The sequence below is a fragment of the Canis lupus genome, chromosome 35 (assembly GCF_048164855.1).
Source record: "Canis lupus baileyi chromosome 35, mCanLup2.hap1, whole genome shotgun sequence".
Lineage (NCBI taxonomy): Eukaryota > Metazoa > Chordata > Mammalia > Carnivora > Canidae > Canis > Canis lupus.
In genome coordinates this window covers 2678389-2696846 of record NC_132872.1, presented here as the reverse complement: position 1 = coordinate 2696846, position 18458 = coordinate 2678389, and the positions used below count along the sequence as shown (strand labels likewise).

General features: G+C 35.7%; 1 protein-coding gene and 1 non-coding gene across 4 annotated transcripts in view; both read right to left on the bottom strand.

Annotated features, from left to right (window-relative positions):
* The window catches only part of LMLN (leishmanolysin like peptidase), a 91584-nt gene that overhangs the window by 49791 nt on the left and 23335 nt on the right, over positions 1–18458 (bottom strand). For all 3 annotated transcript variants that reach the window (XM_072811814.1, XM_072811812.1, XM_072811813.1), the window contains exons 7-11: positions 17622–17727; positions 14042–14136; positions 10508–10625; positions 7634–7741; positions 3723–3799 (exon numbers count right to left, since the gene is read on the bottom strand). In XM_072811814.1, coding sequence (XP_072667915.1) covers positions 3723–3799; positions 7634–7741; positions 10508–10625; positions 14042–14136; positions 17622–17727 — 504 coding nt within the window. The remainder of the gene's footprint in view (positions 1–3722; positions 3800–7633; positions 7742–10507; positions 10626–14041; positions 14137–17621; positions 17728–18458) is intronic.
* Positions 8972–9034, bottom strand: LOC140625272 (small nucleolar RNA SNORD48). The gene has a single exon (XR_012024625.1). It is a non-coding gene; the product is annotated as a small nucleolar RNA SNORD48 (small nucleolar RNA).

The following is an 18458-nucleotide window of genomic DNA, read 5'->3' as shown; positions in this document are numbered from 1 at the left end:
GTTTAGGTTTTATTTGCTCTTCTTTCTCCAGCTACTTTAGGTATGTTAGGTTGTATATTTGAGACCTTTCTTGAGAAAGGCTTCTATTGCTATATACTTCTTCCTTAGGACCGCCTTTGCTGCATCCCAAAGGTTTTGAACAGTTTTCTTTTCATTTTCATTTGTTTCTATGATTTTTAAAAATTCTTTAATTTCATGGTTGACCCATCCATTCTTTAGTAGGATGCTCTTTAATCTCCATCTATTTGAGTTCTTTCCAAATTTCCTCTTATGATTGAGTTCAAGTTTCAAAGCACTGTGGTCTCAAAATATGCAGGGAATGATTCCAATCTTTTGGTACTGGTTGAGACATGATTTGTTGACCCAGTATGTGATCTATTCTGGAGAACATTCCAAGAAGAATGTGTATTCTGTTGCTTTAGGATGGAAGGCTCTGAATATATCTGTGAAGTCCATCTGGTCATTCAAAGCCCTTGTTTCCTTGTTCATTTTCACTTAAATGATCTGTCCATTGTAGTGAGTGGCATGTGAGGTCTCCTGCTATTCCTGTATTATTATCAATGTGTTTCTTTAATTTTGTTATTAATTGGTTTATATAATTGGCTGCTCCCATGTAAGGGTCATAAATACTTACAATTGCTAGATCTTGTTGGATAGACCCTTTAATTATAATATAGTGTTTTTCCTTATCTCTTATTGCAACCTTTGGTTTAAAATCTAATTTGTCTGATATAAGGACTGCTACACCAGCTTTCTTTTGATGTCCATTAGCATGATAAATGGTTTTCCACCCCCTCACTTTCAATCTGGAGGTGTTTTTGAGTCTAAAATGAGCATCTTGGGCAGCCCAGGTGGCTCGGGGGTTTGGCGCGCCTTCGGCCCAGGGCTTGGTCCTGGAGTCCTGGGATCGAGTCCCATGTCGGGCTCCCTGCATGGAGCCTGCTTCTCCCTCTGCCTGTGTCTCTCTCTCTCTCTCTGTGTCTCTCATGAATAAATAAATAGAGTCTTAAAAAAATAAATAAAATGAGCATCTTGCAGACAGCATATTGATGGGTCTTGCTTTTTTATTCACTCTAATACCCTGTGTCTTTTGATTGGAGCATTTGGTCCATTTACATTCAGAGTAACTACTGAAAGACATGAATCTAATGCCATTGTATTACTTAGAGTCAGTTTCTATATATTGTCTGTTTCTGGTGTATGTTACTTTTGGGTTCTTCCTTTGCTTAAAGGATCCCCTTTAATATTTCTTGCAGGGCTGATGACAAATTCTTTTAGTTTCTATTTGTCCTGGAAGTTTTTTGTCTCTCCTATTTTGAATGACAATCTTGCTGGATAAAGTATTCTTGGCTGCATATTTTCCTCATTCAACACTGATATATCATGCCAGCCCTTTCTGGCCTGCCAGGTCTCTGTGGATAGGTCTGCCGTCAGTCTAATGTTTCTACCCTGTAGGTTATGGACCTTTTGTCCTGAGCTGATGTCAGGATTTTTCCTTTTCTCTGAGATTGGCAAGTTTCACTATTATGTGTTGAAATGTTCACCTAGTTTCATTGATTTTGAGGGGGGTTCTCTGTGCTTCCTGGACTTGAATGCCTGTTTCCTTCCCCAGATTAGGGAAGTTCTCTGCTATAATTCGTTTCAATATATCTTCTGCCCCTCTCTCTTTCCTCTTCTTCTGGGATACCAGTTATTCTAATATTATTTTGCTTTATCTCAAATTATCTCAAATTCTTCCCTCACGACCCAGTAGTTATTTATCTCTTTCTCAGCGTCTTTATTCATCATTTTGTCTTCTGTATCACCAATTCTCTCTTCTCCCTCATTTATTCTAGCAGTTAGAGCCTCCATTTTTTATTGCATCTCATTAATAGCCTTTTTAATTTCAATTTGATTAGATTTTAGTTCTTTTATTACTCCAGAAAGGTATTCCCTAGTATCTTCTATGCTTTTTCCAACCCCAGCTAGTTCTTCATAATCACTGTTCTGAGCTCTAGTTCTGACATCTTACTTATATCCATGTTGATTAGGTCCCTGGCTGTCAGTACTGCCTCTTGTACTCTCTTTTGAGGTGACTTTTTCCATCTTTTTCCATTTTTGCAGAAAATGGTCGCTTTTCTATTTGTAGAATTGCAGCAATTCTTTTCTTGATCTCCAATTGAGTTCATACGTGTTCAGAATCATTTGATAGCTATCTAGCTGAATTCCTGGGACCAGACAAATCTAAGGTCTCCTACTCCTCCGCCATCTTGGGCTCTTCAATTCTAAGAGTTTCATAGTTTTTGGTCTTATATTTAGGTCTTTGATTCATTTTGAGTTAATCTTTATATATAATCATATGTAGTAGGGGTTTATTCTTTTGCATGTAGATACCCAGTTGTCCCAGGAGTAACTTTTAAAACTATTCTTTCATCAGTCAATGGTCTTGGTACCTATATCAATGTCTTTGCTCTTAACCCTTATATATGTATGTGTGTACTTTGGTCATGATACATATCCTTCTTACTGTGTGAGACACTATACAAAAAAAAAAAAAAGGAAACTTCTCAAGAATACTTGCGCAGAATATGTGAAAGCCTTTGGGCAGTAGAAAGGACTATTTAAAATGCAGGGAGACAGATAAGAAAAAGCTACTACAGTAATCCAGGCAAAATATAATGGTGGCCTTGATAACGGCAGTGGTGACCAAAAAAGTAGATAGATTCCTGGATAACAAAGCTAAAAAAATTTTTTTTTTTTTTTTTTTTTACAAAGCTAAAAATTACACAAGACTTTTGATTGACTGGATTAAGAGGTGTCGAGAGGGAATTGTCAAGGATAATTTCCAGGTTCCTGGATAGATAAATAATAATGTTTTTTACTGGGAGAAGCAACTTAGTTAACCTAAACTTAAGTCTTATGGGTTTCTGAAAATTAATTTCCATGTCTATAACTTTAAAATACTGTCAGATATTTAGAAACACCTTGCCCATGTTACTGCTGTGTTGCCCTAGAAAAAGGAAAAGTGGTATAAAATTCGCCAGTGCCATGATTTCACAAGTTACTTTACAAACTCCACAGTGTTTCTGTACCTATTGGTATCTTAAAGAAACTAGCATTGTTTAGAGTCATTTAAAAACAGCATCCTACTACTTTACCAGAAAGCTCTACTGCTTTAAAAACGAGGAATCTACACATCATCAATTTCATTCACAACTTTAAAGATTTGTTTAGTCTTTCCTTTATATTAGCGTGGCCTCTAATGCAAAATACTCATTACAAAATAAATCTCACAATGCTTGGAATTTTGTTCTGTTCATTACTATACCTCAGGGCCTCAAGTATTTATTAAATTAATGAGTAGAATTGGTATAGGTTATGATAGCTAACTGCACAAAATTCAAATATTTTATTTCAGTGTAAAAAAATATATATATATTTTAAAGATTTTATGTATTTATTTGACAGAGAGAGAGACAGAGAGAGCACATGCACAAGTAGGCAGCAGAGTGGCAGGCAGAGGGTGAGGGAGAAGCAGACTCCCAAAGGAACAGGGAGCCTGACTCAGGGCTCAATCCCCGGATCCTGGGATCAGGGCCCGAGCCAAAGGCAGATATTTAATGGCTGAGCCACTCAAGTACTCATATATTTTCTTAAACTAATACTCATTTCATCTTAATATTCAACTTAATGTTTGTATCATTTTAATAACAATTCATATAATATTCTTACAGGTGTCTTACCCAGTGTCTTCCATTAATGCCAGAGTGATTCGAGAGAAGACTCGGTTCTGGGTGTGAGAACCAGTCATTGCTTCATTCTGAAAATCAACAGATTTTAAATTAGAAAACTGGACTTTCTAAAACTCCTAATAATTCCCATGATTACTTTGATATATATGTAAAATGTCTCAAGTATAAGAGGCTGACTTATTCACTTAAAGTAGTGAAATATATAAGCCTTCTTTAAAGTGACAATGATGCAGCTCAAAACCAGATCTGTTTTCTGTTTTACATGTCTATATTGTATACAATTTCCTAAAATGGCAGACTACCAGCATTTAGAACTCTGATGAAACTGAGGACAAATATATGGAAACAGAATACTATAAAAAATATTACACTATCCAGACAATGTAAAATGAGTGGTTGAGACAGATGCCCATAAAATATTTGAAGGGTTGGTTATTTGCCTAAATTACAAATAAATAAACAAATAAATAAATAAGTAAATAAATAAATAAAAATCCAATTTTATAACCCTCAACCTTAGTATCACAGAAATATACATTAATATGCAAATCAAGTATTACAGAATCATAGGATCAAAGGAGTTACATGAGGGACCTAAAATGTCATCAAAGTCTACTATCTACCCAGTGTTACAATTCATATCATAAAATTCCTACAACAGCTCTGATTATTTTTCAGATCCTTATGGTGAATGCTAGATGGTCATCTCAAGTACTTTAATATCATTTAAAAAAGTGGTTCAGGGACACAAAGTTGATTTCAGAGAAAGGCAGCCATTAATGAAATTAATACTGTCAAGTCTCTACTGTAAAGTAAATAAATTTTCATATGTGACTAACCTACAGTTTTCCATTGGGAATCACTTGGGAAAACTGCTTAAGGAAAATTAAAAAACTGAAATTTCCATGGGAGAAACAAATATAATGTGCCTTTCATAAGTTCCCATCACTATTTCTTTGTGGTTACCTAGATAAGAACAGACTGTAAAGCATTAATGTTTTACACTCAGTGAAGCATTAATCTCACTCTTCTCTAAGTATGAAACTGATTTGGAATTTTTTCCTATGTGCACTGACTCTTATGGGGATGTCCCTTATACAGATCTGGAATTTATGTCTATGGAACTGTTAGAAAGAAAACATATTAGTTCTCATTTGGGACATAGTATTTCTAAATCAGGCTGGTTCTTGTTTTTTTTAATACTTTATTTATTTTTAACTTATTTATTCATAGAGACACAGCTAGAGAGAGAGGCAGAGACACAGGCAGAAGAAGCAGGCACCATGCAGGGAGCCTGATATGGGACTCGATCCTGGGTCTCCAGGATCACGCCCTTGGCTGCAGGCGGCGCTAAACCGCTGCGCCACCGGGGCTGCCCAGTCAGGCTGGTTCTTAAGCCCCTCTGTTATGGCCTTATGCTCCTGTATTTGAGCTGGAGTAGGGAAGGGAAGAGGCATGGATGACATCACCTACACTGCTATGTGGAGCATGAGAAATGCCTGAATTTTGCCAGGCTCCAGGCTGTGCATTCTTTGTTGTATTCTTCCAAGTACATTTTTCTTTTTTGAGATTTATTTATTCATTCATTCAGAGAGAGCGAGAGAGAGGCAGAGACCCAGGCAGAGGGAGAAGCAGGCTCCATGCACCGGGAGCCCGACGTGGGACTCGATCCCGGGACCCCAGGATCACGCCCTGGGCTGCAGGCGGCGCCAAACCGCTGCGCCACCGGGGCTGCCCCAAATACATCTTTCTTCAATGCGGCTTGTTAGGTCTTGTGAATTTGAATGCTTATTTAGTTGAACCTAAGAACATCCACTGAAATGCCAATCCTGAAAGGCATCACGAATATAAATAAATTGCTCATCACATTTTTAAAAAAGATTTTATTTATTCATTCATGGGAGACAGAGAGACAGAGACAGAGACACAGGCAGAGGGAGAAGCAGGCTCCATGCAGGGAGCCCGATGTGGGACTTGACCCTGGGACCCCGGGATCATGCCCTGAGCGGAAGGCAGATGCTCAACCGCTGAGGCACCCAGGTGCCCCTCATTACTTTTTTTTTTTTTTTAAGATTTTAAAAAATGTATTCATTCATGAGAGAGATAGAGAGAGACAGGCAGAGGGAGAAGCAGGCTCCATGCAGGAAGCCTGACATGGGACTAGATCTCGGGTCTCCAGGATCACACCCTGGGCTGAAGGCGGCACTAAACCACTAAGCCACCTGGGCTGCCCACATAACAACATTTTTAAAATAAAAAATTTAGGGGCCCCCGGCTGGCTCAATCAGTAGAGTGTGCAACTCTTGATACCAGGGTTGTAAGTTCAAGACTCACGCCTAGTGTAGAAATTACTTAAAAATATAATAAAAATAAAATAATTAAAACACAGTTGTTCAGTAACACAAGATTGTTATTACATTCACATAATACTACGTAGCTGTTAAATCATGTTGGTTTATAATGACTTTTCCCCGGATTTTAATATTTTGTGCAATGGAGCAATAGCAGCTAAATATAAAGTACACTAAGACAGGTAAACACAGCAATAGATAAATGCTGTCCTGTGCATTCATTCCATGTTCTTCCACTTGGTTTAGTATGGCCAGAGTCTGTTTTAAAAATGCTAACTGCATGACTCCAATTTTTACATTTTACTCTTGCCCTCATTAATTAGTTTATAAAATCTCTCTTCTGACTACCATCACTTGTTGTTGTTTAAGAAATATTAGAGTAGGGATCCCTGGGTGGCGCAGCAGTTTAGCGCCTGCCTTTGGCCCAGGGCGCGATCCTGAAGACCCGGGATCAAGTCCCACATCAGGCTCCCGGTGCATGGAGCCTGCTTCTCCCTCTGTCTATGTCTCTGCCTCTCTCTCTCTCTCTGTGTGTGTGACTATCATAAATAAATAAAAAAAAATTAAAAATATAAAGAAAAAAAGAAAGAAATATTAGAGTAGGGCAGCCCAGGTGGCTCAGCGGTTTAGTGCTGCCTACAGTCCAGGGCATGATCCTGGAGACCAGGGATCAAGTCCCACGTCGGGCTCCCTGCATGGAGCCTGCTTCTCTCTCTGCCTGTGTCTCTGCCTCTCTCTCTGTGTGTCTCTCATGAGTAAATAAAATCTTTAAAAAAAAAAAGTTCTTAAAAAAAAGAAATATTAGAGTAAATATAGGAGGTTATCTATTGGAAATATGTTTAAAATTGAACTAGTACTTTTATTATGACTTACTGCTTTAGTTAGTGGTATAATGTTTTGTTTTTCCCACAAGTCTTCTTATTTTTAGTGTTTAATTTTGAAGAGATTTTTTTAGGAAAGCATACATTGCATTATCACAGGAGCCCTATACTGCTTGGAAAGATATCTAAGACGCATTATTAAGTGGAAAATAGTTGCATAAATGTATAAATCCATTAAAAAAACAGTGTATTGGTATGTATATCTCTACACATATACAACATTTCTGGAAGTGATTACATCTAAAAGTGGATCTGGAGCGATGAAGGGGAATAGGTACAAGAAGTCCCCATATGTTTTTAGGTTTATGTAGGGTCCATCTTATGGAAAAGAAAGGGAAGTAAGTTGGAACGAGAAGCAGTACTTATTTTAGGGACTGCTTATCAAACATTGGAGTCTTAAAAAGAGGCAAGGAGTTAACAAACAAACAAATAAATAATAACCAAGGAGGTCAGGTAAGATTCATTCTAGTTCACTATTGACCTGAATTTAATAATGAGAAATTGCTTGTTAAGAGAAAAAAAAAACACACACACACAAAAATAAAGAAAAATAGTAATTTTACTTTACAATCCATTATACTGTTTGAATAATGAAGAATTACTTTTATTAAAAAAGAATTACTTTGATTGAAGAAAAAATATGTCTAGTAAGATTTAAAAGTAAACTAACCTCTAATAACCTCTTTTCCCAGTGGTTGAGCTCAGTGCCCATACCACCTTGATTTTCGAGTTCCATTCCCTCCAGAATTGGACAGTTAAAATGTTTTCGGGCTTCATCCTAAGAATCAGAAAAAAAATAAATAAACCCTACAAAAGTACAATATGATAATGACATTCTTTTTATATAAATATAATAATCATTAAAGAATTACATGGTGAGAAGTGAGGACATCCATTAAAAATATGATTTTTAATATAATTAAAATATTTTGATACTATTACACTCTTCGCTGCTAGTAAATTACTATTTCTCTTGATATTTTTTCCCTCTATTTGAAGAGTTTGGCTTTAAGTCATATATATTTCAAAAAAGCTATAGCCTGGGACACCTGGGTGGCTCAGCAGTTGAGCATCTGCCTTTGGCTCAGGGCATGATCCTGAGTCTGAGGATGGAGTCCCGCATTGGGCTCCGTGTGGGAAGCCTGCTTCTCCCCGACTCTCTCTCTCTCTCTATGTGTGTGTGTCTCTCATGAAAGCTATAAACTAACATGACTACCATCTGTAAAAACATTATATCAACAATGTTTTTAAAGAAGGCATAAACTGCTTTTAGTTTAGATACAGTCTTTTAAACAAAAATAAGTTTTTCATTAGAATACAATTTTGCTTATTTTTTTTTTTTTCCTGTTCTTTGTTTAGAAATTTCCAGTGATGGGAAATACTCCAAGAGCAGTCCAAAAGTTCAGAAGGCAGGGGCACTGGCTTCGGTCAGTAGAGCATGTGACTCTTGATCTTGAGGTCTTTTTTTTTTTTTTAATATTTTATTGGAATCCTTTTAATAAAAACAAGTATTCATATTAAATAAGTCTACTTGGTCTAAAAGTATTTAAGCATCTCAAAATTTCTGGGCAGTTTCTTTCCTCCAGTAAGTTGACAGCTGCTCACATAGATTAATGCAGGGAAATTAGATGGAAGTTCCTAGGATCTGCCCAATACCAATCAGATAGGAGGTATCCTCTGCATGAACAAAACCCATATTAGCCAAGGAAAAAGGACGTGACTCTTCACAGCCTGCAGGTTCGAGTGGCACGAGCCATTCCAAGGGTACAGACACCTCAACAGCACTGATCCAAGAGTGTGAATTACAAACTTCAGCCCTTCAGTATCTGATTAGTACCTAACCTTTGAAAGGGCACTGCCCCAGGTAGGCTTCCAGAATAATCAAGCTTGAATCAAGGGTAACAGCGGCGGAAATCTTCAAACACCTAATGGGGAATCAAACAGGGATTCATCACTAGTAAAGGTTTCCGGGCCCTCCGCTTTCTCCCCAGCCCAGCGGTGGGGGGTTAGTCAGCTTGCTGCAGTGATGGCGTCAGTGAGACACTCAGAGTCACTGGGGTTCATCATCAATCCCTCTTTTTTTTTTTTTTTTAAAGATTTTACTTATTTATTCATGAGAGACACAGAGAGAGGCAGAGACACAGGTAGAGGGAGAAGCAGGCTCCACGCAGGAAGCCTGACAGACTCAATCCCGGGACTCCAGGATCACGCCCTCAAAGGTAGATGCTCAACTGCTGAGCCACCCAGGAGTCCCATTGATCCTGAGGTTTTAAACTTGAGCCCCACATTGGGGGCAGCGTTTATTTTAAAAAAAAGAGGATGGGGTGGTTAATTTTATGTGTCAACTTGGCTAGGCCACAGTGTCCAGATATTTGATCAAACATTATTCTGAATGTTTCGGTAAGGGTGTTTTTGGGGGAGATTAATGTTTACTTTAAGTACAGCAGATTACCCTCCAGAATATAGACAGGCCTCATCCAATCAGTTGAAGGCCTTAAAAGAACAAAGACTGACTTTACCCAAGCAAGAAGAACTTCTGCAAGCTTACTGCCTTTAAACTCAAACTGTTAGTTACTCTTGCCTCTGAGTTCCGGCCTGTCGGCTTATGAGAGTTTGGGCTCTCTAAACCTCCAAAACTGCATGAGCCATTTTCTTAAAATAAATTTCCTTCCCTTCCTCAATTTCTCCCCCTTTTTCTCAGTCAACACATTCTATTGGTTCTGTTTCTCTGGACAACCTTGACTAATATAGACTGCATGATCAGCAATTATGCAAATAGTAGCAGTGATCTTAAGAGGTATGACAGTAGAGGAGCACTTGTTTACAGTAATGAGTCGAATGGAGCCAGGAAGAGTTATTACCAAATTTTTATTTATTCAGATTTCTTTTGGCTTGTAGCTTCACTGTACTGCCTTTATATTGGTTTTCTTATTATAGGCTCTAATCTTAAATTTTCCTTCCTTCCTTCCTTCCTTCCTTCCTTCCTTCCTTCCTTCCTTCCTTCCTTCCTCCCTCCCTCCCTCCCTCCCTCCCTCCCTCCCTTCCTTTCTGATTTTATTTATTTATTCATGAGAGACACAGAGAGGGAGAGAGAGAGAGGCAGAGACACAGGCAGAGGGAGAAGCAGGCTCCATTCAGGGAGCCCGACGTGGGACTCGATCCCAGGTCTCCAGGATCACACCCTGGGCTGAAAGCAGCAAGCGCTAAACTGCTGAGCCACCCAGGCTGCCCAAATTCTTTTTTTAAAAAAATTTATTTATTTGAGAGACAGAGAGACAGTGTGCATGCACAAACAGGAGGAATGGCAGAGGAGGAGAGAATCTCAAGCAGACTCCACACTGAGCACAAAACCCTATGTGGAGATCGATTCCATGACCCAGAGATCATGACCTGAGCTGAAACCAAGAGTTGGACATGTAACCAACTAAGCTACCCAGGTGCTCCTGATCTTAAATTCTTAAGCAATAGTGATTAGTAAAGAAAGAACTATAAGAAAGAAAAAGAGCAGATGGCCCAGGAAACATGAAGCAGTTTTGTTACGTACGACAACACGAGGTGTTACTAGAAGATACACAGTGTGAGGAACGATCTTATTATCGCGAACATTCCATAATCTCTCCACTTTTCGAACTACTTTATCACTCCATTGATACAATCCAAGACTGTAATTAAAGAATAAAAGACAGTCATTTTACATATTCACCACAACTTTAAACAGTAAAAGTACTTATGAAAATCAGTATGAAATTAAAATATTTGAGTTACTATGCACCAAGTCCTTTGCAAGTATTTGCCATTTTCTAATTTAATCTTTTCAACAATTTTATGAGATTATCATCACTATTTTGCAGATAAAGAGACAGAGGCTTAGAGAGATGAGTAACTTGCTTAAATTCACATAGCTAATACGGTTCAGATGACAATGAATTAATTCCTTTTAATAAGTTTATTGGATAAAACAAAAGCAAGTCCAGGGACATATCCAAGGATATAAAGAAATTTAATAAATAACAACAACAAATGGCATTTTGTTTTTGTTTTTGGTATTTTAATTTAGTACAGAAAGTACAGTTTACTTAATAACTGTGCTATAAAACTGATTATCCATCTATGAAAAAAGTCAAATCCCTTTATCATCCCATACATAGTAATAAACTCCAGGAAGATATTAGCAAAATAGCAGTCCTCTGAAAATTCTCTGTTCATGAAAGCAATAAGGAAAGTGGCAAAATGCCTAAATCAACTTTTTTCAGAACTTTGGAAATTAACTAAAGACTTGCAGCAAACCAGGAAGCATTTACTTTTTAAAAGATGGATAAATTCATTAAGAACATAGCAAGCTTTGTGGCATTTTCCCATGTCCCCTCTCCAATTATGTGGCAGCCCTTAATTAAATTAAGCCCACAATCATGGTGAAAGCCAGCAGCCTGGCAGCCTGGCTTTCAGGGCATAGAATGGGGTGGACTGCAAGAATGCATTTTTTTAAAAAAATCCCATAATCCAACTATGTCTATAAGAAACAAAGTTCAGACTCAAGGACACAAATAGGTTGAATCTAAAAGAATTAAACAGATGTACCAAGCAAACAGTACTCAAAAGAAAGCTGGAATGGCTAGATCTTCTGTATCAGACAAAATAGACTTTAGAACAAAAATTGTTTATAGAGACAAAGAGGGAGATTTTATAATGTCATATGAAGAAAGGCTCAATCCACCAAGAAAATATAAGTTATAAACATATATGTACCTTTCAAAAGAATCCCAAAATACATGAAGCAAAAATAAATTCTGAAAGAAATTAGAGCTATGAATGTAAAATATTCAAATAACAATTTACTAGAAAATATTTAGAATATTTTTATAATCATTGGAGGGCAGAAATTTCTTAAGCAACAGACAAAAAAATAGATGAATTTAATGATACAAGATTTTTAAATTTTTTGTATGAAAAAATATGATAAATGAAGAAAACTAAATGAGATAAATAATAATATCCCTAAATCATAAAGTACTCTAACAAAACCATTAGAAGAGGAAAATAATCTAGGACTGGCCAAAAAATAGGCTATATATAAAGAGAAAATTCAAATGGTTGAAAACTTAGTAGTAGTCCTAGAAATACAACAAGATACCATCTTTTACCAGATTGGCCTAAAAAAAAAGATCTATACTATCCAGTACTGGTAAAGTAAGCATTCATATATCATTGGTAGGATATAATGACATCAGTTATAATGGACATCAATTTTGCTTTTTCCGTATTATCCATATCACTTTTTTTGTTTTTCCTAGATTACTTCTATCATTAACCCTATGAACCTCTCATTTTCACCCATAAAAAGAATATAAAGGAGCTATATTTTTCCTATTGTTTTATGAAAATTTTAAACATACACAATGTTGACAGAATTATAAAGAGAATACCTGTATATCCCCCATACCCATCACTCTGATTGCACAATTAACATTTTGTTAGATTTGCTATCATACATCTGTTCATCTACCCATGCCTTGAAGATGTTATTCTTAATTCCTTTTATCTTTTTCCATGGCAAAGTAATGTTTAACCATCCATAGTGATCAAAGGCAGCCAGAAAATAAACAGCTTTTATCTTATTAATAACTCCCAATATCCTCTATACTATCGACATGTCAAGACAAATAGTTTCTCCAAATAGATATGGTAGGAACAAATCCAACTCTTCGTATGTCTATCAGTGGAATTTCCTATTATTCTATTACCTCCATTTATACTGTAAGATTTCCTGCTTTTGAGGAATGTCCTGAATACACAAAAGCTCTGCAAATTATCAGCTTAACAATAGTTCTTCATGTGGCTGTCTCTCTCCTCCGTATGTACATCACTATGTAGATGATGCCTATCTCACCACTTAGGTTTCCCATAAAGACCACAATTTTTAGGAAAGACCAGACTCTTACATTACCAAATGAACACAAACTGTCTAAGATGGAAAATATCTATTTCTAATTAGAATTTGTTTCTTCACATGTACTATAAAAATATAATAAATAAAATATTATCTGCATCAGTATTTAATTTTAGCTATTTTAATAGAGATCTCTGTAATTAAAGTAAAATATATATAAAGCGAACAAATTTTAAGTGTAAAGATTGTTTATTTCACATCCATATACCACTAATCTGATAAAGACAGGGAACATTGTCAGTGCCCTTGGAAGGTTTCCTTGTGCCCTTTCCCAATCTATACTCACCTTGTATGCCATTTAACCCCTTGGTCTTTCAAGTAAAACCACTTATCCTTTCATCATTGCTGTTTTTTAAACTCCATACAAATGAACTATATGACTTCTTTTTCTCAACACTGTATCTGTGATATTCATATATGTTATTGCATGTAAAATTAGTATGTTCTTTTTTAGTGCCTTGTAGTTTTCAATTATATGAATATATCATAACTTATTTAGCCATTCTTCTAATGATGGATCTTTGGATAGTTTCTATTTTTTGGCAATTAATTACAAAATTGCCAGAAATATTCCTGTGCATGTCTTTTTGTGGACATATCCTCTTAATGTAGAGATTTATTCTTTATATAAATGTATGCAAATAGTTACAGTTCTGTAATTTGATATAAAAAATTCTTGATAAATTTTTTTAGTGTTTCTTAATATTATTTTAGGCCCTGAACCTATACACTGCTGCTAATATGCTATACTAAATACAGTATCAGTTCACAGGTAGATGTTCCCATGATAGGCAATAATTATTAATAAGCCAAAATATAACTAACCCACATTTTCCCATTGCCTAACTACATTGCATAGTAACACAGATTACAATGTGGTGGAAAACAGCTCTGCTGGCAAGAAGAGTCCTGGCCTTTTGGGCAAGTCACTTAAATTTTCTGCATCTTAACTGCTTTGTCTCTAAAATGGAAGGGTAAAGCTAAAAGACTTCTTTTATCCTGTTTTAATAGCTACAGTTTTTTTAGGCTAGGCATGAACCCACTGTTATTTATGGCACCTACCTGCCATGATTCTCAGATGATAGTCTTAGCACCCTCCCAAAAAAGAACAAGAACAAACATAACAAATACCTATAATTAAAAGGTGGGAGACCATCTGCAAATCTTGAAGTTAGAGGATTTCCATCTTTATCATGGTAGAATGCAAATAGGCCAGCAGAGAAACCCTATAAAAAAAGTTCAAAATGTCTCAAAGTAAAAAATATCAAGTCTGATTATACACATCATAACATGCTATCAAAAGAGAACACTTATAGAACCTCATAAAAGCACTTGGTGAATACTTCTACAGGAATTTGCCATATATTAGAATTGAACAAAAATTCAGGATTCCATCTTATGAATTTAAATTTCAATTACTTGAGATAATTGTAGGTGAAGAAATCCAAAGTAACAGTGACAACATTCTTTGGTACTGGTATGAATAAAAAATATATGTGTTTAAGAATGTATTTATCACAGTTGATCCTCTTCACATGAACTTATTACTACATAAACTCTACAATTGCTTCCAGGGAATGTTACCACTGAGAACAATTAACAGTAGAGTTTCGAGTAGGGTGAGCAATCAAGTGTGCTCCTAAGTGCACTCATAAAAATACAAAGTTTTTGATTCCAAAGTCCAAATTTAAAAAAAAAGATTTATTTATTTATTTATTTATTTATTTATTTATTTATTTATTTATTTATTTATGAATGATAGACATAGAGAGAGAGAGAGGCAGAGACACAGGAGGAGGGAAAAGCAGGTTCCTTGCCAGGAGCCCAACGTGGGACTCGATCCCGGGACTCCAGGATGGCGCCCTGGGCCAAAGGCAGGCGCCAAACCGCTGAGCCACCCAGGGATCCCCCCAAAGTCCACATTTAATATATATCTGTACTTAACAAGACTAGAAATGTGTGTGTATGAACACTTAGGAAAAAAATAATGGAAACATATATCAAAATGTTAGCTGTGATTCTTTTGATGGTAATGTGTAAAATCACTCATAGTGTCCCAGTTTTTTTGCAATGTGAATTTAATATAGTCACAATTTAAATACTATTTTTAAGAAGTCTTCAATTTTAATGAGATAATACATACTTCACATAAAGGTATTAAAATTCCCATTCTCTATCCTTCCCCTCCCAAAATAGATGAGAAAATGGGTACACATACAAAATATTATTGTCATTTGATATCTCCTATTTCATTAGTAAGATTTCCTTTCTTGCTGTCTTTCCTAATCTAGTAACTAAAACAAAGCACTTTTGTAACTACTTCTTTATGTATGTTTTATATATTGAGAATATGCTATAGCTCATAACTAAATAACAATCACAAATGATCACTTAATTAACGAATTTCTTTGGCAAATTTCTTGCTTACACAACTGGGGCCTCTGTGTCATTCAAGGCTTGCCAAAATGATTAATGGAATCCAGATTATTCTTTTATTCCTGGATTTCTTCTTCTTTTTTAATCTCTGAAGATGCAAAGGATACTTGATTGAGTTAGCTAAGAAAATCTGAATAGTTCTTAATATACAATTCACTGAAGTTATACAAAGCTTAAAATAGTATAATTTGCCTCATCCTTTATAACATTCTAAATACACATATTTTCCCACTCTATCAGCTTCAAAATTCTTCTAAACACTCACATCTCAGAAAGCTTATTAGGTATTCAAAGTCCCATAGGTAACCGTCATTGATAGCTATGAGAACAGACAACTTAATGGGGAATCTGTGTTAAACATTTAATTCTTAGCATTGTCCAGCATGGTTTTTGAGACTTAAGCTAATATTTAAAACTTCTTAGGTTTTTATAGTTTTCAAAATAATTCAAATATAAAAAAAGTAAAAAAAAAATCTTTAAGAGTATTTAAGATGTTAATTTTACCTTATTTTCTTCAAACGTTTAAGAAATAAAACACTGCAGAAGCCCCATTACCTAACTCCTTTTCCTCCCTCACTTCCCAGAAGTAATCACTACCTTGAAGTCAATGTACATAACTTTCATACATACTTTTATAGTCAATGGTATGCATCTAGCTTTAATTTGAGATTCCTTGACTGCTAATGTAAGTGTGAATACTTTCTCATACATCTCTTAGTCAGTTGGATTTTTCCTTTTGTGAATTGCCTAATTTATCTCATGCCTGGTACTTCTGCATTCATGTTCACTTATGTACTATCCTTAAAACCTATTGTTTTTCTTTGTTTCTTTCAACATCAAGTATTTATAGTTTTTAGATATTACTTAAAATGATCCTTGCCTTTCACCTCAATTAGCAGTTCAGCTTAATTTTTTTAAATTATAAGAAAAAGAGATGATTCATTTTATTTTATTATTTATTTTTTTAAAAAAGATTTTATTTATTTATTCATGAGAGACACACAGAGAGAGAGGCAGAGACACAGACAGAGGGAGAAGCAGGCTCCATGCAGGAAGCCTGATGTGGGACTCGATCCGGGGACTCCAGAATCACACCCTGGGCTGAAAGCAGGCTCCAAACCGCTGAGCCACCCAGGGATCCCGAGATGATTCATTTTAGAATCCTCTTACTTAAAGGACATAAATACTGTCTGATTACACTCAAGTTTCACTAAGTATTCAATGCTGATTTTAAGACTAAGGCTTGCATTTTAAGGTCATACATGACAGCTCACTAAGACTAAGAAATAGTTGCCACTAATTCTATTACACCTTACTATGTATATAGCACAGTGAAGGGCATTTCTGTTTTATCTTATTTAATCTCCAAGAAAAAAAAAACTATTATGTACTACTGTTACCTTCATTGTAACAAATGAAACTAAGGCTTACAAAGGCTAAACAAGTTGCACAATATCCCAAAGATTTCCAGTGGTAGAACTAAGAAGATTCACACCTAAATCTCTGATCCATTCTCTCTCAATTACCGCATTTTACTGCCATCTATTTTCTAAATACATAAATGGCATTAAGAGAACATTCCCTAGGGTCTTAGGTAACTTTATTTAATTTTCTGGATATATCATAAAAGTTTGCTATTCTGGACAAATTGGGAAAAGGAAGGAAAAGTTCTGAATCAGTATATTTAAATTTTAGAAAGCCTAAGCAGATCAAGAGGGCTTTTGAAATCAGATCTCTGTAAAACATAAGAAAGATCTATAATTAGCATATCAACTATCACTTTAGAGAAAAGTGAATTTTTCTAAATTGCTAAGTTTTTTTTAAGTAATCTTTTTCTCAAAACACCTATATCCCCAATGAATTTACTCGTTTATTTATTTTTTTAAGACAATGAATAGTTTATTTATTCACGAGAGACACACAGAGAGAGAAGCAGGGACACAGTCAGAGGGAGAAGCAGGCTCCCTGTAGGGAGCTCAATTCGGGACTCCATCCTGGATCCCTGGATGGCGCCCTGAGCTGAAGGCAGATGCTCAAACACTGAGCCACCCAGGCCTCCCCTGAATTTACTTATTTAATTATTTTAGGTAATATAACTCAATCTAGTCATTATCCTGATCATTAAAAATTCTCTTTGGCAGACCTAATCATCTAGGTTTTACTGACATAAATCTAAGAATCCAAAAATTTAACATATACATCAACATGAGAGCATAGTAAACAGAAAATCAAAGCACAAAGAAATTAATTAATAGTAATTAACAGTAAAATTTACCAGGGCATGAATAATCTCATGTTTTACTGTGGACAGCATTCCAATAAATTCCTGAGGCTGGGTAGAGATCATATTTGGACACAGGTTAGCATATCCTGCTATTGGCCTGTTAAAATAGACATTGAATTTTTTATTATATTCCAGAAAAATATGGATTATATTTACTAACCTACACTTGTATTTCTCCCCTCCCCCAAGATTTTGTTTAAATTACAGCTAGTCAACATACAGCGTAATATCAGTTTCAAGTGCTAAACTATACATTTCAATAAAAAATTAATAAAGGTAAGAAAACTCTTTTGTTAAATATCAAATGTCATTTTATACCATAACATTTAACTATCTTCTACTTTTAAGACATATACCTCAGTTTTCCTATGGTGTGGCTAATTAGCACCTGTCCTCACAGAAGGAAAGTTAATATAAATTACACTTCAGTGTGAATTTATAAAAGATGTCAGTATTATCAAAAGGTAAAAATGGACCAAGACACTTAAATTCTAATACTAGTTTGCTTGCAAAATCCATTTCTGACTTCAGCATTTCATTATATTTATAGGCACAGGGATGAGCAGGTCAGTAGAGAGGGCAGTGAGATATACAATAGGACAATGAGCAAATCATTCAGGTTGCTTTCTGATGTCCATCTTGCTATTCCCTTTCTCCTGCCATAACGTTGCCCTCATTCACATAAAGATTTTTTTTTAATCTTCCCATCATCTTCTTTCATAGTCTATACTTTCTAGAGTCTACACAATTCCATCACTTTCTGAGCCTAGAACCGAAGCGTCCACGAGCTTACTAGCACATAGCATAGTTCAGTCAGTTCCACCAAGC